This window comes from Propithecus coquereli, unplaced genomic scaffold (assembly GCF_000956105.1).
Source record: "Propithecus coquereli isolate 6110/MARCELLA unplaced genomic scaffold, Pcoq_1.0 Scaffold214, whole genome shotgun sequence".
NCBI lineage: Eukaryota > Metazoa > Chordata > Mammalia > Primates > Indriidae > Propithecus > Propithecus coquereli.
In genome coordinates, this window is record NW_012146523.1 from 2,476,960 (window position 1) to 2,500,027 (window position 23,068).

The 23,068-nt window shown below is 45.4% G+C and overlaps 2 protein-coding genes across 6 annotated transcripts in view; one reads left to right on the forward strand and one right to left on the reverse strand.

The window, feature by feature from the left end:
* The window catches only part of RARB (retinoic acid receptor, beta), a 370,255-nt gene extending 348,955 nt beyond the window's left edge, over nucleotides 1-21,300 (forward strand). For 3 of the 4 annotated variants that reach the window (XM_012644553.1, XM_012644554.1, XM_012644556.1), the window contains exons 5-8: nucleotides 3,676-3,852; nucleotides 16,783-16,987; nucleotides 17,789-17,947; nucleotides 19,789-21,300. In XM_012644553.1, coding sequence (XP_012500007.1) covers nucleotides 3,676-3,852; nucleotides 16,783-16,987; nucleotides 17,789-17,947; nucleotides 19,789-19,985 — 738 coding nt within the window. In that variant the 3' untranslated portion in view covers nucleotides 19,986-21,300. The remainder of the gene's footprint in view (nucleotides 1-3,675; nucleotides 3,853-16,782; nucleotides 16,988-17,788; nucleotides 17,948-19,788) is intronic. The other variant, XM_012644555.1, reaches the window with a different exon arrangement.
* A 51-nt stretch (nucleotides 21,301-21,351) lies between these two features.
* The window catches only part of TOP2B (topoisomerase (DNA) II beta 180kDa), a 65,817-nt gene continuing 64,100 nt past the window's right edge, over nucleotides 21,352-23,068 (reverse strand). For both annotated transcript variants that reach the window (XM_012644552.1, XM_012644551.1), the window contains exons 35-36: nucleotides 22,738-22,832; nucleotides 21,352-21,846 (exon numbers count right to left, since the gene is read on the reverse strand). In XM_012644552.1, coding sequence (XP_012500006.1) covers nucleotides 21,679-21,846; nucleotides 22,738-22,832 — 263 coding nt within the window. In that variant the 3' untranslated portion in view covers nucleotides 21,352-21,678. The remainder of the gene's footprint in view (nucleotides 21,847-22,737; nucleotides 22,833-23,068) is intronic.

Sequence of the window (23,068 nt, forward strand, 5' to 3'; positions counted from 1 at the left end):
CTGACATATTACCTTCAGGAGAATCCTGCAGCATCACGCTTGCTGTTAGCCAGACTGCTGGGAAACACTTGGAGGCCCTCAGAGACCCTCCCTACCTGTCCCTCCGCATTATCCCTGGCTTGCAGCCCTCTCCACCATGGGCTGCACCATGCCTTTAAGACCATGCCCACTTTTCCCCCCAGAGTTACAGAGTGGCTGTCAAGCTGCCTTCTCCCCACCTGATGGAGGTGTCCAGTTCTGAAGAAAGTGCTGCATGTGTGTTGGGGGCCTTGTCCTCCCATGGGTGGACATGCCCCAGCTGGTACATTCCAGAGGCCATGTTGTCACAGTGTCTAGATACGTGTCTGCTGACCATAAAGAGATATTGGCCTGGCACATAACATTCTCTTCATAGCAGTGCTGGGGATCTTGTAGCTACCTCCTAGAAGCCAAGTTTCCAGCCAGGAGGGAGATCACAGAGGCAGTAAGAGGCTTGAGGAGACAGGAAGTTCTAACCAGGAAATAGAATACGTGAGGAAGCAAGAGTGAGAGGGGTGACGTGATAAAGTGGTGGGGAGCCTGGGTGCCTCAGCCCGCCTGCCTGGGTGAGTCCAGGCCCCTCTGCTTACCCCGGGCGATCTGGCACAAGTGACCGCTCCTCTGGGCCTCTGCCTTCTCATCAGCCACATGGGACCATAACAGTGCCTCCCTCCTAGGGGTGTCGTGCGCAGTGAAGCAGGGTAAGAACTGTACAGACGCAGAACAGTGCCTGGCACGAGGCAAGCCCTAGATGAGCGGTGGTTACATCCAAAAACATACAAACTGAGGGAATGGAATGTGGATGACTGGAACATTCTGCAAATAGGACCTGAGAGGACATCAGTCTCTCAGGATGGTTGAAAAACTTCAGGCCTTGGGCAGAAGGAGGCCGCCTCCATGGATGTGCACAACATTCCCACGGAACTGTAACTCTTTATTCTTTCAATGGAAATTTACACATCCTCCTTAGCTAAAAACAAACGAAACCAGCAAGCAGCCCTGAATAAACCACTGGAACCACTGGAGTACCCAGGAGCTGCCACCAATGGGATTTTAAAGACACCGGTGATTCCACCTTGGTTAATGGGTCTTGCTCCGACAGTAACGCCAGTCAGAAAAGAGCGCATTGCCCCAGAGAACCAAACCAGCAGAAGAAAGGGATCCATTTGCATGGCAAAAATTGCCATTTAATTGGATTTCATAGTGGGGTTGGGCTGTTTAAGAAGGCCCTGGGGGCCGTGGGCGCGCTCCTCCGCGGGGCCTGCCGCCCTGCGTGCGTCCCTGGAGGTGGCTGCGGCCTGGCCGGGCTCAGGCTGGCGCGGGCAGGGACGGGGGAGGAGAGCCCCTTCCCCTTCTGCGCTGGCTGTTTTCTGCCTGTCCTTCCCTCTCCCCCTCCTCCCCGGTTTTCCTCCCTGCACACTCAGAAACGCTGCTGAGAGGCAGCACCTCCTGGGCGCTGCCGGCACCCGCCTTCATTACCAGCCCAAACAGGCTGGGCTCTCCGTTTGCGCAGCTGGAAGATAATATATAAGCCATTTTAAGCCTTGTGCCTATGAATCCAGCAACCAGTATAATAAAACACCGGGTTATTTTGTGTTTTATTAACTGCCTCTTCCCTTCAGTTTGCATAATAGTAAGTTAGATTTACATGCCGTTAAGACGGCTGTGCATTATTTTTAATAGAAGGTGCGACAGGCTCCTCTCTCTCAGCCCCGGAGCGTGATAAACTAACCTCATCCGATGTTGATGAAGATTTCGTTCACACTTGCTGGGTCGGGGCAATGTCTTTTTTTCCAGATGGATACTCTATTGTAAAATGATTTCCCACCGTAAGCTTGCCTCTCTGTCCCTCTCTTCAGTGTCATCTTCCTACGAACCGGATAAACTGCCTATTAAATTTAATTACAGCCCGAATGGCCACACATCTTGATCTTATGCTCCCCCGAGTGCACTGTATTCCACCAAGGTCCTTGAGGAAGGAATAAAATAAATCTGGAGGATGCATGCCTGCTCTCTGCAAGGAATGCTGCGGAAGGCAACGCCGGCTGCCACCGTTCTCATAGCTTCTCTGGCATCTCACGCAAACTTTTCCTTCTGGTTTTTCCTGCCCATGTTAAAAGCAAGAGCTAGTTTTATTGAATTCTGCGGACTGGTTTTAATTGAGACAGGGAACTAAAGGTATCAGTTTGAGATGCAGAGTACCTTTACTGAGCTGTTTACATTTGTCAGAGGGCCAAACGCCAGGCGTGGGGAGCTTTGCCTCCCCTTGGATGGTACATTACAAATACCTCATCATTTTATCTGTGAATATTTTAATATGTGTTCTAAATGATAGCAACCTCTGCAGATAAAAGCACAACAGCAATGGCATTATTATTGTCCTAATATAAAATTGATATCTCCAACACCTTAATCTCTCAGCTTTCTAGTTTTCTCCCATATGTCATAATCTCTTTCCAGTTGATTTGCTTGAATCATAATTACGATGAGGTTTATACCTTGTAATTGGTTGATAAGTCTCCTAAATATTTTTTTCAAGTCAAGATTATCAGAAAATAATTTACATAATTTACCTTTTTTAAAGGTATAGTTTGATGAGCGTGACAAAAGTATGTGGTCATGTAACATAACCCCAGTCAAGGTGAAGAATCTTTCCATCACTCCAAAGAGTTCCCTGGTGCACCTTGTGGTCAATCTCCTCCCTACCCTGCCCCTGGAAGACCACTGAACTGTTTATCACTATAGTTTTGCCTTTTCCAGAATGTCATATAATTGGAAGAGTTTTGTGTGTAGACTTTTATGTCTGCCTTCTTTCATTAGCATAATGCTTTTGAGGTTTAGCCTGTGGTGGCATGTGTCACTGTTTCCTTCCTTGTTAATGCTACCTGGCATTTTCATTGTGTGGTTGTAATCACAATTCATTTATCCATTCATCAGTTAATGAGCATTTGGGTTCAGCTGCTTTTAATCTTTGGGTTTCTCTCCCAATTTCTTTCTCCCTCTTGCAGTGTATTTGTTGAAGAAACCAGTTCATTGGTTTTATAGGATTTCTGGCGATGTGGATGGTGACAATTGCATCCCCGTGGTGTAGTTTACTGTGTTCCTGTATTTCCTGCAGTGAAATCTAGTGGCTCAATCTGATTCAAGTTTGATTTTTGGCCAGGCTGTTTCATGGCTGGTGGTGGCTTTTTCTATAAGAACACCAACATGACAGGTTGCCTGTTTTAAGATATTGACAACCTTGTTGCTTTTTGGCCTTTTGGCTGAGATCAAGTGTAAGATATTAGCAACCACAGTATGGCCAGCAATTCATCAGGGTTACACAATGGTGACTCCTCATGTTCTCATTCCTTCTTCATTTATTAGCTGGACAACTGCATACAGAGAAACTCCCCCTCATCTGTTACTTAATTATGCAGTGGTAGAGGCATAAGATTTTGAGCATTTTAAAAATGCTTGAATCTTGCTAAAAACTCAGCCACCCCACCAAGTAGCTCCCCAGTCAAGGCTGAAGTGTCAGCCCACTGATAGAAAATATGTTGAATCCCCCCTCACCCCCGCGCCGTACACACACACACACACACACACACACACACACACACACTACTGTGGGGCTTCCCCAAAGCTATACCTGATGGCGTTTTCTCTCCCTCATAGAATTCCAGTGCTGACCATCGAGTCCGACTGGACCTGGGACTCTGGGACAAATTCAGCGAACTGGCCACTAAGTGCATTATTAAAATCGTGGAATTTGCAAAACGTCTGCCAGGCTTCACTGGCTTGACCATTGCAGACCAGATCACCCTGCTGAAGGCCGCCTGCTTGGACATCCTGGTACGTGCCTTTCTGGGCTCTCAGTGATGGGGTTGCCGAGGGAAGGAGGGAGAGAGGGAGGGAAGGAAGAGATCGAGAGGCTTTGAAGATCTCCAGAGGAGGCTTCACTTTCCCCAGTTTCCCCGCTTTCCTCCGCCTCACTTCCTGCCACCTCCTGCACACACCACATCCCATCCTCCCTGCGGAATCTCAGCTAGGTTGACGAAAGCTTAGAGACCCCCTGGAGTTGGACAGAACCCTCCTCAGTGATGGCTGGCTCACTGCCTCCTGAGGCAGCCTTTTCCAATACAGGCCAGGCCCGATCGTGCCAGCAAGGTCATGCGGCTGCTCCCGGAGCTTCACAGGCACTTGTCCCTTTCCATGGGACAGCCTGGAGGTGTTGGAAAGACCATCAGGGTTCTCCAGGCTAAACCACTGGAGGGGGCCCTGCAGCGCCGTGGCTCCACACTGCCCACCTTTGATCTTGCGCCACCTCCATCTGTGACCTTGAGAAAACCCCTTTTCTCCTGTCTTAGTCGAGCTGCTATAACAGAGACCTGGTGGCTCAAAGGACACTTGTTTCTCACAGTTCTGGAGGCAGGAGGTCCGAGAGCAGGGAGCGAGCATGGTAGGGTTCTTGGTGAGGGCCCTCCTCCAGGGTCAGGCAACTGCCTTTGCTACATCCTCACCAGGCAGAGAATGGGAGCTCCGGTCCTTCATCACCTCGCAAGGGTGCTAATCCCATCATGGGGCTCCACCCTCCTGACCTTTCCTAAGCCTGGTCACCTCCCCAAAGTCCTGCCTCCTAATACCATCACATGGGGGATTAGGGCTTTAGCATATGAAATTCGGGAGGACACAAATATTCAGTCCATAGCACCCCTGTGGGCCTCAGTTTCCTCACCTGTACAAGGGGATCCCTGAGGCCTCTTGGCCCCTGCCCTTCTCACACCGGGGCTTCTGGAGCCTTAGAGAGGGTAAGGACGCCACCACACCTCTTCCTCTGCAGTTCTCTGCTGGCTGGACGTCCTCTTTTTCCTGGCGGGGGCTTCGGGGATAGGGTAACCAGTTCTGGCTGGAGTGCTCCTTGGATGGGGAGCAGCTGCCACCAGAGGCAGCAGGGATGTGTCCTGCCTGGGGCGCGTGTGCAGAGAGGCCCATGCAGGAAGTGGGAGGGGAGACGGGCCCCCAGGGATGCAGCAGAAAATAGAGAAAGTAAAATTGGCTTTTGAAGTGCTTTAAAGGCATACATTTTTCTTGTTATTATGTCTTTCATAGCTTTGGGTATAAACCATTTTGCAAAACAAATACGGTTACTGCAATGAAACACATACATACACAGTCCCACCCAGGCAGATTGGGCCCTGCCAGGGTGGTCATGCAGGAAGCTTGGATGTTTATGTGTCCTTGAGTTTGCTAAGTAGACCTGAGGAAGAGTGGCAGTGGTTACTCAGTAACCTACCGGTGCCAGGGACCCTGAGAGCATATCTGGTGTTTTCACTTCTCATAAAACCACACGGTCAGGGTGAATCTAGAACATTCAGGAAAACTGAAACATCAGAGCAGCCTTAATCTGTGGAGTTTGCTGACCTCACCTCATCTGAGCCTCACACAGCTCACTGGGCCTGAGGGATGGGGACTCAGCCACTTTACAGGTCAGGAGCTGGTGGCTAGGTGACCACCCAGGTCAGGTGGGTGCTGGGGCCCAAACCCAAGCCTTGCAATTCCAATGACATAAGAGGATGTAAAAGAGGATAAGAAGAACAAACAGGAGCCCTGGGGGTGGCAGAGTGAGAGAGGTGTGGGCCACAGGGAAAGAACAAGCCGGACCCAGAGAGAAATAGATGCAACTTGGGGCAAATAGATAATGAGATTAACACTGAGCTATTAGAATAATTAACGACAATGCCAATGCCAGGGCTTTTTAACGCTTTCCTGACAGGTGCTTAAAGCGTAATGCTTGGGGGAGTTTTCCCCAGGCTTCAGAACTCCCTCAAGGTCTCAGCAGAGACTGGCGTTACCACCATGTAAGAGGCGCCTCAAAGGCCTGCAGTGGCCGAGTAGTCTGTGAGTGACACACAGCAAATCAAGTCTGCAGCAGGGAATGCTGTGTAACCATGACACCCCTACATCATGTGGCCACCCAGCAGGGCCTGGAGCCTTCCCAGTACTCGGGCTCTGACCTCGGCCCTCTGCTTGTTTCTTAATCCTTCTCTTGTCCAGTTGCCAGACCGTGAGGGTTTGTGATTGCACCACCCCCAGCCTTTGGGAAAGTACGGGATGAGCGGTGTGCTCTGGGATCCTCCAGGAAAGTGTCTTGATTCTGCAAAGCCCGCATCTCAGTGATCAGGGCGCAGCCTCCACAAGACTTAGCTCCCCTTCCCGCCTCCAGCAGCCGTCTTCCCACATCTCCCGTTTATACTGAACCCCATAGTGCTCCTCTGGTTTGTCAGTGGATCCAAGAATTAGCCCTTAGGCCCTCGTGGATCAGGTAGAACAGAAACCAATTTCTGTGACCTTGGTCAAGTTATTTATCCTCTCCAAGCCTCACTTTACATATGCACGAGATAGGAATTCAAATCGATAAGGCATTAAATAAAGCAATTGCTTCAATGGGATTAAATATAGTAATGGTTATAAGCACCTAGCATGTAGTAGGTGCTCAGCCCATGATGTTGGAAGTGAGGCCAAAGCTGGGTTAATGTGGGCAATTAACTCCCTGTGGTAGGAGTCAGGAAACTTCCAGCCACGCCTTCCTGGCCCCACGGGGGTGAGGAGTCTGGGTGGAGGTGCAGTAGGCAAACGAAGAAGAACCCCTAGTAGGGGAAGGGCAGAGACCTCTGATCTAATGAGCCGAAGCAGAAGGAATACTTGTTTGGCCCTAGACAAGAGCACACTTCTAAGAATTTGTAGCAAAGGCAATTAATCACAAGGTCCAGAAAAATGCACAACTTCAAAGAGCATCTTTGGGATGAGAATATCAACTGGCTGAGCTGTTTAGAAGCATCTTCTCATCTAAGCCATTGATGTATGAATGGAGTGAGACAGAGAAACCAGATGGATGGACGGAGGGCTGGACAGACACAAGGCCGTGCGTTTCTGCCGGCACGTCTGCCAGGGCCGGTGCGGTCAGTGGGACAAGCCACCGAAGCTCTGGGGGAGAGCTGATGTATAATCATGAGGTGGGAGCCTCTCGGGACACAGGTAGAAGGGGAAGGCAGGCCTCACCTGTCCTGCCTTTGCTGCCCGCCAGGTCACCTTCCAGGGGGATGGCGGGGACCTCCTGGAGTGGAGCCCACAGCCAGGCTTCTCGTACAAAGCTGGGGCGAGAAGATTCTGAGGCCCTGCTTTGAGTTTCAGGATTTCCCACAGGGGCCAAGTAGCCAAAAAGTGGCTGTTTTTAGATGGGCAAACTCTTCATAACCGTTGCAGGTAGAATTTATGTTCCTTTGCTTACCCAAGAGTTGTAACACCCTAGGCCTGTGTCCTGGCAAGCAAGGCAGCCCCAAGAGTGGTCCCCTCACCTGAGCTCTGTCCTCATGTTTCCTTCTTGTTTAATCTCTACCTTCTACCTCCTTCTACTCCCTCTCACCTGCCTCTTCTCCTCTGCAGGTGGGAGCAAGTCTCTCTCACCTTCAAAATCACAAAAACAAGCCTTGAGGTGGTCGGACCCTCTGGTTTCTGTCTGCTCCCTCTCTCCCTGCCATCCCTTTTCCCTCCTTTCCTTCTTTCCTTCATTCCACGAAGGTTCAGTGAGGACCTGCGTGTGTCAGGCGCTCTTCTAGGCTGAGGGTGCAGCAGGGAACCCCACAAACTAACATCCCTGCCCTCGTGGAGCTGACCTTCCCCTGGGGGGAGACAGGCAGTCAGCGAGCAGAGTAGATGAGATGATTAGACGGAGTCTTATGTGCCACAGAGAAAACGGAAATGGAGGAATCGGGGACAGAGGGGACTGAGCTGGGCAGGGGCTGGTTTCTATAGCTCGGCTAGGGGTGCAGGTGGCATTTGAAGAGACCTGAACGAAGGGACAGAAAGAGCCAGAGCCAGAAGAACTGGTGGGAGAGGAGTGTGCACAGTAGGGGTGGCGTTCACAGGCCTGGGGCAGGGGCGGCTCTGGCAGGGCTGGGGAGGTGAGTGTGCCCAGAAGGGAGTGGCCGAGGGCAGCAGGACCTGCTGTCGGACACATTTTCATTCTCAGTGCTGTGAAGGGTCACTGGGTTTCAAGCAGAGATGTGCCGTGGTCTGATTTCTGATTTAAATGTTTGCTCTGTCTTGTCCTATAGCACCGAATAAATATTGGCTGAAGTAGTGATTCTCACACATATTTACTGAACACTTACTATGTGCCAGGCCCTGGGGACTGGTGAGAGAGAAGAGAGTCCCCTCCCTGCTGGAATTTACAGTCGAGCTCTTCCACCCAGCCGGGGCCTGTTCCCAGTTTTACCACAGGATTTACCTCCCCCCTGCCCCACCCAGACATGGCTCCACATTGACCCTGCTGCCCTCTGGTTGGCCCTGGCTGTTGACTGTGGGCTCTGAAGCCAGCCTGCCTGGGTTCAAAATCTGGTTCTGCTGCTTACTAGCTGTGTGACCTTGGGAAAGTTACTTCCCCTCTCTGAACCTCAGTTTCCTCATATTTAAAATGAAGGTGACAATAGAAGCTTCCTTTCAGGGTCCGGAGAACAAGAAATTAGGTGATACATAGGGCTTAGGACAGCATTTGGCACACTGTGGCCCTCAATGACCTTCCATGTTATGATTGTTAAGCCTCACTATACCCTCAGGGGGTCGTTCTTATCCCCATTCTGCAGATGAGGCAACTGAGGCCCAACTGGAAGCCAAAGACGCATAGGGCTCCCCCTGAGGGAGTCTTCAGCCTCTGAATAAAGGAGGGCAAAGTTGCCTTTGCAAAGTGGAGAAACTTGAGCCATTTTCTGATGAGAAAGTGACTTGCTTTTGACTGTGGTGGGGAACCCAGTGAGCAGCTGTATTTTTACACGGAAGTGAAGCCATGTGAGAGCACAGTGCAGGGTAGCGGGTCATGGTTCACATCGATCCCTTGGTGGATGACCAGCAAAGCGGGGATGGCAGGGTGGTGCGCGAGTGGCGCTCAGGAGAGGGCGGCTGTGGCTGCCCTGCCTCGGCTGGGAGGCCCGTTACAAAGCCATCGCCTGCGTTTCTCAGAACTGGCACCGGGGAGTGGGGCTGCTTGCATTCGCCCACACGGGGAAGCGGCCACCGTCCTGCCTCACCCGGGCGCCTCTCTCAGCTCACTCCCCTCCTGGCACTTCCTCCTGCTCTTAGCTGACCCAGAGCCTTCGCACACTCCGTTCCTTTCTCTGCGATCCCCACCCTCCCCTCACTCTCTTCCTGGCCTCCTCCCCTCAGCTGAAAGACCAACTCTTTGGAAAAGCCTTCCCTGACCGCCTGCTCCGTTCCCACCCACACGGCTGGGCCCTCTCATGGCACTTCACACATCATGTCACTGGAAGCCTGCTCGCCACTGCCTTCTACCCCAGACTGTCATCCGCCAGGGCAGGAACCACGGTAGTGTTGGTTGCTGCCGCGGAGTTCCAGGCACGGAAGAGGCGTTCCGGGAATGCCTGTGAATGAGTGGAGGCAGGGATGGACGGGCAAATGAGTTCAAAGTCAAAATTCAAATGCCGGGCGTATGTGCTGCTTCCTGAATGTTGTGTCTATGCAAGCTTCAAGCATGACGTCTTTCCCTGTGGGACATGTGGCTTCCCTGGGTCCTGCCACCCGCTGCCCTCACTTCCCCTGAGGAAAATATTCCCATGCCAGTCGCAGCAGCACCTTGCTCCTGGTGACGCAAAAGTGACAGCCTGTGTGACCTCAGAACATGATCTGTGACTCCTAGGGTCCTGAGGCCGTGTGGCTGTGTGGCCACAGAGCCCATTCCTACATGAAACTGTCCCTCCCTCCCCCACTTCCCCAGGACTCAACAGGGACAAGAGCCCAGGCTGGAGAGGGGCTGCAGCCTGAGTGCGGGCTTCAGCATTGTACCTGGCCACCTGTGCCATCGTGAGGAGGTCGTGTGTCTCACCTGTGAGTGTGGAGCAATGGCCCCGTCAGTCACCTGGAATCGCTGTGAGGCTGCCAGTGTAGTGAGATGCTGGCAGGCTCTGCAGCCAGACTCCGTGGGTTCAAATCCCAGCCCTGCCACTTAGGAGCAGCGTGAACTTAGGGAAGAAAGCTAAGTGACCTCTCGGAGCCTCCGTTACCGCACCAGTGAAATGAGAACAATAGTAGCTCCTCCCCAGTTAGGTTGTTGGGAGAATTAATTAATTAATTCCCAGCACCCAGTAAGTGCTACTTCAAGTAAGCCAACATCACCAGTACTGAGCAAGCCTGGACTGTCTTTGTGAGCTGTTTAGTACTGAGCTGCCAGGAAACAGCATCTGGAGCTGTGCTGGCCGGTTCAGCAGCCCCGGGTCACCTTGCAATGTGGCTGATCGGAAGATAAACCCTGGATTTCAAAGACTTAGTATTTTAAACAGTGAAATATCTCCTTAATGATTTTTTTATACCAATTACATGTTGAAACAAAAATATTTTGGATCTATTAGGTTAAAAATATATTAAAATACTTCCACCTATTTCTCTTGACATGTAAAACAGTGGCTGCTAGAGTGCTGCTCTAGAAAGCAGTGACAGTTGCAAGCGGCTCTTGCTTCTAGCACACATTGACTTCTCAGTAAAGGCAGGCTGGCCCCAGGCCCTACTGGGGAAAACATTTTATTCCCATGACCTCATCACAGTAGGTACTATGTGCCCTGTATGTGTCACCATTTTATTATTATTTACACACATTTATGGGGTACTTGAGCAATTTTCTTACATGCATAGATTGTACAGGGGTCAAGTCAGAGCTTTTAGAGTGTCCATCACCTGAATAGTGTACATTGTACCCAATAAGTAACTTCTCATCCACCCCCCTGCAGCCCCCTCACCCTTCCTGGTCTCCATTGCCTATCATTCCACTATGTCCATGTAAGCACATTTTTAGAACCCACTTTTGAGGGAGAACATGTGATTTTTGTCTTTCTGTGCCTGGCTTATTTCACATGGGATAATGGCCTCCTGTTCCATCCATCCATGTTGCTGCAAAAGGCATGATTTCCTTCCTTTTTATGGCTGATAGTGCTCCATTGCGTTAAGATGCCGTATTTTCTTTACTGAGTCATCTGTTGATGGACACCTAGATTGATTCCATATCTTCATTATTATGAATTGTGCTGTAATGAACATACAAGTGCAGGTATCTTTTTGATATATTGATTTCTTTTGCTTTGGGTAGATACCCAGCAGCAGGACTGCTGGATGGAGTGGTAGGTCTTTTAGTTCTTTGAGAACTCTCCATACTGTTTTCCGTAGAGGTTGTGCTAATTTACATTCCCATCAACAGTATATAAGTGTTCTCTTTTCTCCACATCCCCGCCAATATCTGTTAATTTTCTGTCTTTTTAATGATAGTCATTCTGCATGTCATTGTTACTAATATCACTGCTTAAACATTCCCATAAGCATTTGGGGATAGTCAAATCAGATCAGGATCTGCCCACAAGTTGCCAAATACAATCAGAGTAGAGACCAAAATGGGTGAGCAATTTCTACTCTTTTGCCTAAAAACTGAGCAATCTCTGGGTGCCCTACTCTGGGGCTTGCCAGGTGGGGGACAGTCTGATGAGGGAATCCAGTTTGTTTACTCAACAAATATTCATTGACCACCTACTGAGTGGAGAACACCGTCCTAGATGCGAAAGGCATGGCCAAGAGTGACGACAGAGAAAGAGCAATCTCATTCTCAGAGCTCATAACTGATGAGTGCTATGAGGAAAATACAACAGGGCGGTGGTTCGTGCTTTGGAACACCCACAGCAATGCAAAAGAACAAACGACTGCTGTGTGCACTAATGTGGGCCAGTGTCACAGAGATTATATCGAGTGAATAAAAACCAGACACCAAAGAGAATATACTGTATGATTCCAGTGATCTAAAAGTCAAGAATAGGAAAAACTAACCCATAGGAAAATAGGGGTCAAACTAATGGTTACTTTGGGGGAGGAGGTTTGATTGGGAGGAGCCAAAGGAGCCTCTAGGTGCTAGAAATATTCATATCTTGATCTAGGTGGTGGTTACACAAGTATATAGTTAGGGAAAATGCATTAAGCTGGAGAGTTGTGTACAGTTCAAGGGATGGACACTGTATTAGTTACCTATTGCTGCATAACAAATTACCACAAAATTTAGCAGCTTCAGACAATAAGCATATTATCTCACATAGTCACTGTGGGTCAGGAATCTGGTACTGACTTAGCTGGGTGGTTCTGGCTTGGTGTCTTTCATGAAGCAGCAGTGAAGACACCAGCCAGGGCTGCAGTCATCTGAAGGACTGACTGGGGCCGGAACGTCTGCTTCCAGGGTGGCTCATCACATTTGTCTAGCAAGTTAGTGCTAGTCATTGATGGGAGGGCTCTGCTTCTTGCTATGGGGCAGCTGGAGTGGCATTAGGACATGTCTGTCAGCCAGCCTCCCCCAGAGCAAGAGATTCAAGAGAGAGCAAGAGATTCAAGAGACAGCAAGCAAGGAGGAGGCCACAATCCCTTTTATAACCTAGTCCCAGCAGTCACACATCATGACTTGCACCGTATTCTACTTGTTAGAGGGAAGTCACTAAGGCCAGCCCACACGCGAGGGGAGGGGAATTAAGCTCTACTACTTGAAGGGAGTAACACCAAAGAATTTGCAGACATATTTTAAAACTACCACATGTTACAGCTCAATTTTAGAACAGTCTTATTTCATATTTTTAAAAAAAGTGATAGAAAGTAATGGGTCTTAGCAAGCACGTTTACCGAGCTTTCTGAGAAAGCTCCATTTGCGCTGAGCTCTGAATGAGAAGAGTCAGCAACATGGAGATCGGGAGGAAAGCATCAAAGGCGGAGGAAAGAGCAAGTATAAATGCTTTGCCTCAGCAGGGAGTTGTTGAAGAGTCACGAAGACCAATAGGGCCCAAAGATAACGAGCAAAGGGACAGCAGGAGGAGTTGAAGTTGGTGAGGGAGGAAGAAGCCATGGAGGCCCACAGAAAGAAGTTTGGATTTTATTCTAAAGATGGCTGGATGCCACCGTAAGAGTTTTAGCATGGGACAGGTCTCCTCTGATGAACATTTTGAACAGCATCTCTGGTTGCTGTGGATTGACCATACAGTACCCAAGCAGGCGTGGAAATAAGGGATCAGTTAAGAGGTCCTCGCTGGAGGAGAGGTGATGGCAGCTTGGTGGACAAGCCCCTGGCTCTGCCTCTGGCTCTCACATAATACTCAGGTCCTTCCAGGGCTCCAAGCCTCAAGCAGGCTGCTCCTGGGAGGCACACAGAACACATACTCTCTTCAAAAGCAGTAGAAAAAGGCACAGTTTCTTAGCTGAAGGCAGGAAGAGAGGGTTCTTTTTGCCCTGAGGAGGATCAGCTTTGACCATCACAGGAGCTTTGTGTTGTCCTACAGGGTCCTCCTTCCACGAGTCAGCCTTGCCTACGCTATTTTTACACGTCTCATGGGGTCTGCATGCTGGTCTTTCGAGATAAGATATCCTCCTTTCAAACAAAGAGTGTTTCAATCCTAGAGAAGAACTTGGTGGTTGCTACTGGCATTTGACTTTAGTGTGATGAAATGAAACTACTTGGTTTCTCTCCAGAGGCAGGACCGGCCAGAAGCTGTGAGGGGGTTGCCCGCTGCACACTGGGCTCTTCCTGTCTCGGGCGGGGGTGGGGGCCCGGGATAGAGGCCCCTCGGATAAAAGAAGACATTGAGTAGTCTTCCCTCTCAGGACACGCGCATTTCCCTCTGGATGTACCATTTATACTTGGTTTGGGTTTTGAACTTTCTAGGGAGAAAGGTAATAGGACATAGTTTAGATGCTTCATTGGAATCCAGATATATTCCAACTTTTGAGGAGGAAAACCCTTACAAACAGAATAGTTAGCGATGTTTGTGTGCTACACTTTGGACGTGGATTTCTAAGTGACTTGTTGACAACTTGCAAAGACCTAAATACTGGTCTTGTGTTCCTTTCTAACAAATCCCTGATTCCTTTCATTCTTGCAGGGGACAGATCTTGTGCATTCATATCTTGGCAGCACCTTAGAGCTGCAAAGGCTTATTTGGTACCTATTTTATTCCAGACAAGAAAAGTGTCTGGGGATTTTGAGTGCATAAATATTGAGCATACTAATTTTGAGTGTCATATGGTAACTCTTCCCTGTACACAGTATTTCCTAATGTTTCTCCAGGTAGTTGAAGGCACATTAGGCTAGGGATGGAGAGACCCGAGTTCTAGTCTCTGGCACCATTGCTTGTGTGATCTTGGGCACCACACTCTACCTCCCAGGGCTTTCATGGGAAAGGTAGGCTTTATGCCCAATGACCTCTGGGTTTTCTTGTTTCTCTGATATTAGGAACTGCTTCGTACCTCATCAGATACCAAGATGAAATTAAATAGGTCAGCCAATTGGAGACCCAGAGGAAATGGCTGGGCCAGTGCAGACAGGTCTCTGGGCAATATATCTCAGAGGTGAAACCAACCACCCATCCAATGAAGAGAGATCATTGTGAGGTTTTGATAACCACTCACATTCATGATCAGGTGCTGTCCAGTTCACTGTGCCACTTGATCATACAAAAGAAACATTAAGAAGTTTGAGAAAATGTCCTGATTTAGATATTCTACTGCCCCTTCCCATAGAAAGTGAAGTTTCTGTTTCCAGGCCACAGGCTCTGCACTCCTGACACCAGGTAGGCCACCAGGAATAGCTATGCTGGTTATGTGCTATACAAAGGCACCTAGCCCTAAGGCTGTTATCTAAATCAACACTGGGCCAGAGGTCATCTAACCTGAGAGAGGTATCTAGGTTTGGATATTGGCATAAGGGGAGAATGAGGCAGCTATGGCGCAATGGTTAAGGGCATGGCTTCTGGAAACAGCATAAATCAAATCATGCCACCTACTAGTTTTGTGACCTAGAATAAGCTATTGAGGTTTGTTTCCCCATAAATGGGATAACAGTCCTACTTAACTCATGGGTCAGTAGGAGAAATAATGCATTAAAGTGGTTAGCACGGGGCCTGACATATAGTGAGTGATCAATAAAACATTAGGTATTGTAAGTTAGGGATGAGAAGTGCTAATCATTCATCCTTCTAAGATCCCACACCGTCACTCCACAGGGCGTCCTGGTGCCTTCCTCCGTATCCACACTGGAGTTCTGTATATAGGAGGAGGGCTGGCTCCTAGCTCACTGTCTTCTTGGAGAGTCAGAGAACCAGAGCAAGGACACGAGAGCGTGTGACCTTTCCAGTGCCACAGCCTGGTTAATGTGGTCCCGAGGGTATCAGGCTCTTTGCTGATCACACTGCCAGTCAGATAGGACAGTCTTTCCCATGGGCGGCATCCTTGCCCCAAACCCCCAGTACTGCCCTGACAAGGTGAAAGATTCGACATGAGTTCTTGTTTTAGGAGCCCTAGTGGGCATATGGGTAGGGTGGAGGGGGCTTTACTACAGGAGTTCCCTCTTAGGTGGGGATCCAGCATCTTCCTCAGAGAGCCACTGCTCTCTGCACATGCCCATGTAACAGGAAGCACGCAGGCCCTTCTCATCCCATCTGTCCTCCTCTAGGTTGACAATAAGATGGACATTCATGAGGGCTACACCCAAACGAAGCACAAGCTTCTGGAAAAAAAACTCAGCTTCCTCAACCTACTAGGTTATTCACCTCTGACCAGGTGGGATTAACTTCTCTTTGTGCTTCAAGTAGCTCTGAGCCTTTTTCAGAAGGAAAAGTCAAGTATGGAAACCTGGTCAACAGAGGCTCTTCCCCATTCTTGGTACAGAAATGTGGTTCTAGGTGGGTAAGTGCTCTGGAATGCACAGAGCTCTTACCTGGCAGTTAGGATTAATAGGACAGTGGGAACATGAGACGGGGCTGTAGGCATTTTGAGTTTGTCATGCTCTGAGTGAGGCCTAGAGGTACAATGCAGGGAGCAAGAGTTTCCTTCTAACAGGCACCCCAGGGTGGACAGCAGGGTTATGTATCAAGGGCACATCAGGTAGGACTGGGAGATGGTGGCAGAGTGACCCAGGCTTCTTGCTTATAGAAATCCCGCCTATACTTTAGGGCTTGGTTGAAATGCCACCTCTTCTCCATGGATCTGATTCCTTCTGACTATATATGAGCTTTCCTTCTGAACTCTGTAGCACCTTGCTGGTTCCACTCCTGTGCCTTGTATTATAGCTGTCTGTGCAACTGTGTGATCAGAAGCATCTTGGGAGAGCCTAACTAGGGTTTGAGTCAGATTCGGTTACATGTTAACTGTGTGACATTGGGCACACTGCTTAACCTTTCAGAGCCTTAAGTCCCTCATATGTAAGATAAGAATAATATTCACCGTACCGAGTTGTTTGAAAGATTAAATATAGGCTATGTACAGCACTTGATACATGCTAGGCATTTAATAAATGGTAGATATGTCATTTATTTATTGCAGACTGTAAGCTCTTAAAAAAAAAAAAAAGAGTAGAATCTTATTCATCTTATTATCCCCAGCAACTGGCACCATGCCTGGGACATAAGTAGGTACTCAGTAAATGTTTATTTGAATCAAACAATGAATTACTTTTAACAAAAAGATATTTCTCGAAATTTCTTGTCTTGTTTAATATTCCATAAATAACTTTAGCCCCTGTGTTTTGACTTCCGTAGTCTTTAAATGAAAGAGCTGGAGAAGACACTCAACGTCCGGAAGGGGGGCAGAATGCGCCATGTGATGCGAGAGCTCCTTGGAAATCTTCCATGTTATTTCCTGCTTACATCTGAAGCTCTCAGGACAGGCTGGCTTAGATCATCCATCAATGTTATTGGTTTTTTCTTCCAGATTCTTAGAATTTGCACCAGGTATACCCCAGAACAAGACACCATGACTTTTTCAGATGGCCTTACCCTAAATCGAACTCAGATGCACAATGCTGGATTTGGTCCTCTGACTGACCTTGTGTTCACCTTTGCCAACCAGCTCCTGCCTTTGGAAATGGATGACACAGAAACAGGCCTTCTCAGTGCCATCTGCTTAATCTGTGGAGGTAACAATTACCTAGAAGACTCTCATGAGATTCCATGAAGAACAACTTGTAATTTATGGGAAATTCCTCATCTCCATTTTGGAGTTATTTTGCATGGGAAAAGACGTGAATAAAGCCAGGCATACTAAGCCTGGGCTTGTTGTATTTTTCCATGTTGTTACAAATTAAGAAACAGTATTTGGGATCCTTCTGCTCTGAAAGAAATGCTAAAATGAATTGCCACAGGTTTTTTTCTTTTTTTAAAGGCAGGATCAGACTCTTGTAAAATAAATTGGCTAGGGACATTTTAATGATGACCCAAGGGACTTGCATGTGCTGTCTACTAGTTAGTGGCTAGAAATACAAGTTACTGGCTCGGACATCCCACCCACCCTTGGAGGACTGGGATAAAATATGCATTTCTTCCTTATAGCGACCCCTACTGGCTCACAGGAGGCTGAATCATAAGTGGTTAAAAAGTAATGGCTTTAATTAAAGGGCAGATTTACCTTGCTTTTATAAACATCATGCTCGACATTTGTTTTAATTCAGTTCAGCAGTGACACCTCCTGGTCATAAGAGGTAATTCTTTCCCTGGGCCAAAAGTAACCAGCCATCAAAATATGCTTTAGACTACCAACAGAGACAATTATTTTCAAGTATCACTGCTTAAAGCAATTGCACATATCTTCAAATTTGATTATGTGATTGAATTATCAAATTAATAAAGTCATAGTATAGGAGGAACAAGGAAATGAGTAAGAGGAGAAATGGGCAAAAATTCTGATATTAATTGTTTAATACTCTATTCCTGATATCTAGACCGCCAGGACCTTGAGGAACCAACAAAAGTAGATAAGCTACAAGAACCATTGCTGGAAGCACTAAAAATTTATATCAGAAAAAGACGACCCAGCAAACCTCATATGTTTCCAAAGATCTTAATGAAAATCACAGATCTCCGCAGCATCAGTGCTAAAGGTATTTCTTTATGCTCTACACTGTAGTCACAAAGTGGACTTGAGGGCCCTACCAGATTGTTGTTTTATTAAACTCCTCGTTTTAATTCAGGATGTTTAATAGCTGATTTTTTTTTGTTTTGGAACTCATTTCTCATTGAAATCAAAAGGAATTAAATAGCACCCTCCCTTTAAGGGAAAAAAAGGAAAGAAAACCTCAAATCTTACCTTACTTGATAATCTCAATAGATGATTGAGAGCTTTAAAATTCAGGTAACTGATTAGAAAAACATTGTTTTCAAGAGAATATACTATATGATGGGCTTTTTAATTTTTAAATTTTCTATGTTTATACATTTCATTCCAGCTTTCCATACCTCTCTGGTTTATGTAAACTTCACTCCAGTTTTTCCTGAACATCTAAACCTCAAGAAAAATGAATAGTACTTAGGGTAATTGTTATTGGTTAAGTTTCTCTCATTGTAGCCATACTGCTCTATTGTATATAGGCACATTTACTACTGCACACTTCTAAGCAAAGGAATTCTTGCCTTCCTGAGAGGTATAAATATTCTTTGCCTAGTGATTTTCAGTTTATGTGGCAACTCAAGCAATTAGATAAGTGCCTAGAGCCATATCACAGGTAAGTGTTAGAGTAAGGTTTTTCTATGTAGAGAGAGGACGCAGCAGCTATTCTGGTACTAAATGTGCTATTGTCATTCTCCTTCCCCGTTAGTGTACACTATCCCTGAAGACCTTGGCAAGCCAAGAAACAAACAACTCTTAGTGCTTAAAAGCATAGTGAACTTGTTTGACAAGGAGTCTGAATTCTTGAGCTCCTTCTAAGAAGTTTCTACAATGAACATTCAGAATTCATCCTTAGCATAGGATTAAGAGTAGACGCAAACAGCCGATAACAGTGCTTAAGCAATGTAATTATGACTATGGTATCTTTGATTTTTAAAAATGAGGCTGTTTAATACTGTCCTCCACAGATAGTTACATCAGTGATATCTAACAGTATGTACTGTGATTATGAAAATATTCTGTAATCTGCACTGTCCAGTTCAGTAATCACTCACCACATATGGTTCTCAAGCACTTGAAATGTAGCTAATGCAACAGAGCACTGCTTTTCTAATTGTACTTAACAAATTTAAATTTAACTAGCCACATGTGGCAAGTGGCTGCTGTATCGGACAGTGCAGTGCTAGATCAAGTTGTTGATAATCAGCGCACGTTTATTACTCAATTCCTCCATTTGTGGGTAACTGGCACTCTTGCAACTGTCTCACTTTCAAGATATATTTCTTTTTGTAAATTACGTTGTTACCTGAAACTGACTGAGGCATGGAACTATCAAATTTAAACATGTCACCACCTCTCTCCTGCTTGTGCATAAAGTAAAAATGTTTTAATGTTGTAAAATTAGAATAGCTGCTGGGAGGCACTGTTTGCATCATTTTCTGTTACCAAGATGAATAATAGTATCAGGGGTTGCTTCCGTAAAAGACAAGTGAAGTTCTATCAGATAATAAAGAGACCCTTTATCAACATTCTGTAACTCTGAGCTGGTTAAGAAACCAATTGGATTGACTTTACAACACAGTAACATGATTTTTGGTGGATGCAATTCCTATTCTAAATACATTTTTATGTTTGTGTTTATGAGAGCTATCGTAATAAATGGATCGTCCTTTTCAACAAAGGTAAAAGCCACTTAATATCTATATTCTATAACCCATTCATGAGCAAGAGTGAGTCTGAGGAAACACCTTTGTTAAAACAGATAAAAGCTGGTCCCTGGTTATCCAGCTTAACTCCTTATCTTAACCAGAGTTCTATTATCTCTTTTTAAAAAAGGTGCAGAACGTGTAATTACCTTGAAAATGGAAATTCCTGGATCAATGCCACCTCTCATACAGGAAATGCTGGAGAATTCTGAAGGACATGAACCCTTGACCCCAAGTTCAAGTGGGAACACAGCAGAGCACAGTCCCAGCATCTCACCCAGCTCAGTGGAAAACAGCGGGGTCAGTCAGTCACCACTGGTGCAATAAGACATTTTCTAGCTACTTCAAACATTCCCCAGTACCTTCAGTTCCAGGATTTAAAATGCAAGAAAAAACATTTTTACTGCTGCTTAGTTTTTGGACTGAAAATATGTTAAAACTCAAGAAGGACCAAGAAGTTTTCATATGTATCAATATATATATATATATATATATACTCCTCACTGTGTAACTTACTTAGAAATACAAACTTTTCAAATTCTAAAAATCAGCCATTTCATGCAACCAGAAACTAGTTAAAAGCTTCTATTTTCCTCTTTGAACACTCAAGATTGCATGGCAAAGACCCAGTCAAAATGATTTACCCCTGGTTAAGTTTCTGAAGACTTTGTACATACAGAAATATGACTCTGTTCTTTCTATACTGTATGTTTGGTGCTTTCCTTTTGTCTTGCATACTCAAAATAACCAAGACACCAAGGTTATGAAACAGACTACTGTACATGTCCACCTAAGGAAGGTTCAAAAAGATAATTGCCTTGCTTTCATGGAATAATCAAGACATCAAGGTAAGGAAACAGGACTGTTGTACAGTATGACAAGACTAAAGATATTCTAATTTAGTTAGTATGGAAGCTTGTCCTCTCTCTTTTTGATGCTCTCAAATTGCATCTTTTATTTCATGTTGCCCAGTAAAAGTATACAAATTCACTGCACTAGCAGAAGAGAATTCTGTATAAGTGTAACTGCCAGTTCAGTTAATCAAATGTCATTTGTTCAATTGTTAATGTCACTTTAAATTAAAAGTGGTTTATTACTTGTTTAATGACATAACTACACAGTTTAAAAAAAAAAAAAAAAGTACATTTTTACAGTAATGATAGCCTCTAAGGCAGAAACACTTTTCAGTGTTAATAAGTTTTTGTTTACCTGTTCACAAGCCATTAGGGAAATTTCATGGGATAATTAGCAGGCGGGTCTACCACTTGGACCACGTAACTCCAGTGTCCTTCCTGATTCATGCCTGATCTTGGGATTTTTTTCCTAGCTGCCTTGACGCCAAGGGGCTGACATTAATTCCCAAAGACATGGGCATAGGATCTGCCTCCTTTGACCTTGTTCAATCACTATGAAGCAGAGTGAAAGCTGTGGTAGAGTGGTTAACAGACACAAGTGTCAGTTTCTTAGTTCTCATTTAAGCACTAGTGGAATTTTTTTTTTTGATATATTAGCAAGTCTGTGATGTACTTTCACTGGCTCTGTTTGTACATTGAGATTGTTTAACAATGCTTTCTATGTTCATATACTGTTTACCTTTTTCCATGGAGTCTCCTGGCAAAGAATAAAATATATTTATTTTAAAGGTGTGTGGAGCTTTTTACTACACTTTCCTCTTCAGTAAAGAGACAGAGACCACAGTTCCATTTTTAATGTTTAAATTTCATTTCAAAAAGCAGGTCTGTAGTCTGCAACCATGACAATTAATTAAAATCTGTGCTAATGCACGGTAGTCTATAACAATTCTACAAGCCATTCAGACAGTACATGACATTTCAATGAGTAAAAAAGAGCATAAAACTGTATGTGTAAGAACAAAATGTTAAAAGGCCTACCACAATAAAAAACCATCAATTACATCATCACATTAAAATAAGCCAGATGTACAAAAGTCTGAGACAGAAAAGACAAAAGGACAACACAAGATATTTGTTGAAAAATGTTTCTGTGCTCTTTTGGGCACTTAATTAAACATTGCAAAATCAACATCTTCTTCTTCATCAGACTCTGTAAAATATTTTACTTCTTTCCTAACTCGACCAGTCCGTGGCAGAGAAGGTGGTTCAGAAGTGAAGTCTGAGGGGAAGATGTCCACATCTGAATCCTGATCAAATGATGTTTTCTTCGGTTTCTAGACATTTTTTAAAAATAGATTTAAACTCGAAAGTTAGGGAAAAAAGATTAGTGTTAAGAAGTATTACTCCTTACACTTCATTTACATTTAGGAAGTATTACAAATAATGGTGCTTTTAGCATCAGAATTGTAATGCTAATTTAATTGTACAACCTAATCATTTTTTGGAGGAAAAAAAGGATTACATATAATAATTTGCCAGCTTGGTGGTTCTGTATTTACCAAGTTCCAGCCTCAAAAATGGAACACCGTTATTTATTTCTGAAATTAAATATTATCCAAGTATGCACAATGCCCAAACTAGTAAAAGTCCAAGTTATCCTATTTATAAGTACATATCAAGAATTCGTGGGAGGAAAACAAGACTCATGCAGTGTGTAATACACACTATAAGTGTTTATAAAAACGCAGAGAAGAGTCACCGACATGAACCAGAGGCATAGAAGATAACTGAATAGAAGTCAATGCTGAAACCAACGTAAAGCTATAATCATCTATGTATTTTTAAGCTTTACTAGAAAGAGAAAAAAGAGGGGGGGCAGCTGAAGTCATACATTTACCTAAAAGAGAGAGTCTACTGCTGGAGAAGGGTCAGACTAACTAGGAAATCCAAGTTAAAAATAAATAATCTTTAGTCTAATATTCAGGTAACATAAAACTCATACAGCTCAATGGATGAAATGGAAGATTCTAAGTACATTAATTTATAGCATACTATTATCCAAGAAATAGTCCTGATTACATAGATTTACACTTGACTAATTTCTTAACCATATGCAATCCCCCTATTACTAAGAAATGCTAGGTTTAAAACTGTTACAAGTAATAAGCAAACTAAGTCAGTTATAGATAAACAAAACCACGCATTAAAAAGATGTTCCTGATTACCTTGCTTGTTGTTTTGGGTATTTTCCTGGCAGGGTTATAATCACCTTCATTTTCAGAGCCAGATGCTTTCCTTTTCTTTGCCCCTCGGCCTTTACCTTAAAATAATACAGAAGGTTTTTTTCTCTGAAGGTTAAGTGCAATATAAAAAGGTAAATGCCAAAACATGACAGTTTACTTCTATGGCATGCCCAATCAGTGGGGCACTGCCGTTCCAGGCTCTTACTATGAATGATGTACAAACAATTTTGCAGCATCATTTCAATTCTGGGATTAACATGACTAAAGAGTATTTCACAAATACATTTACACTAGTGGGAAAGCCCTGGAGACA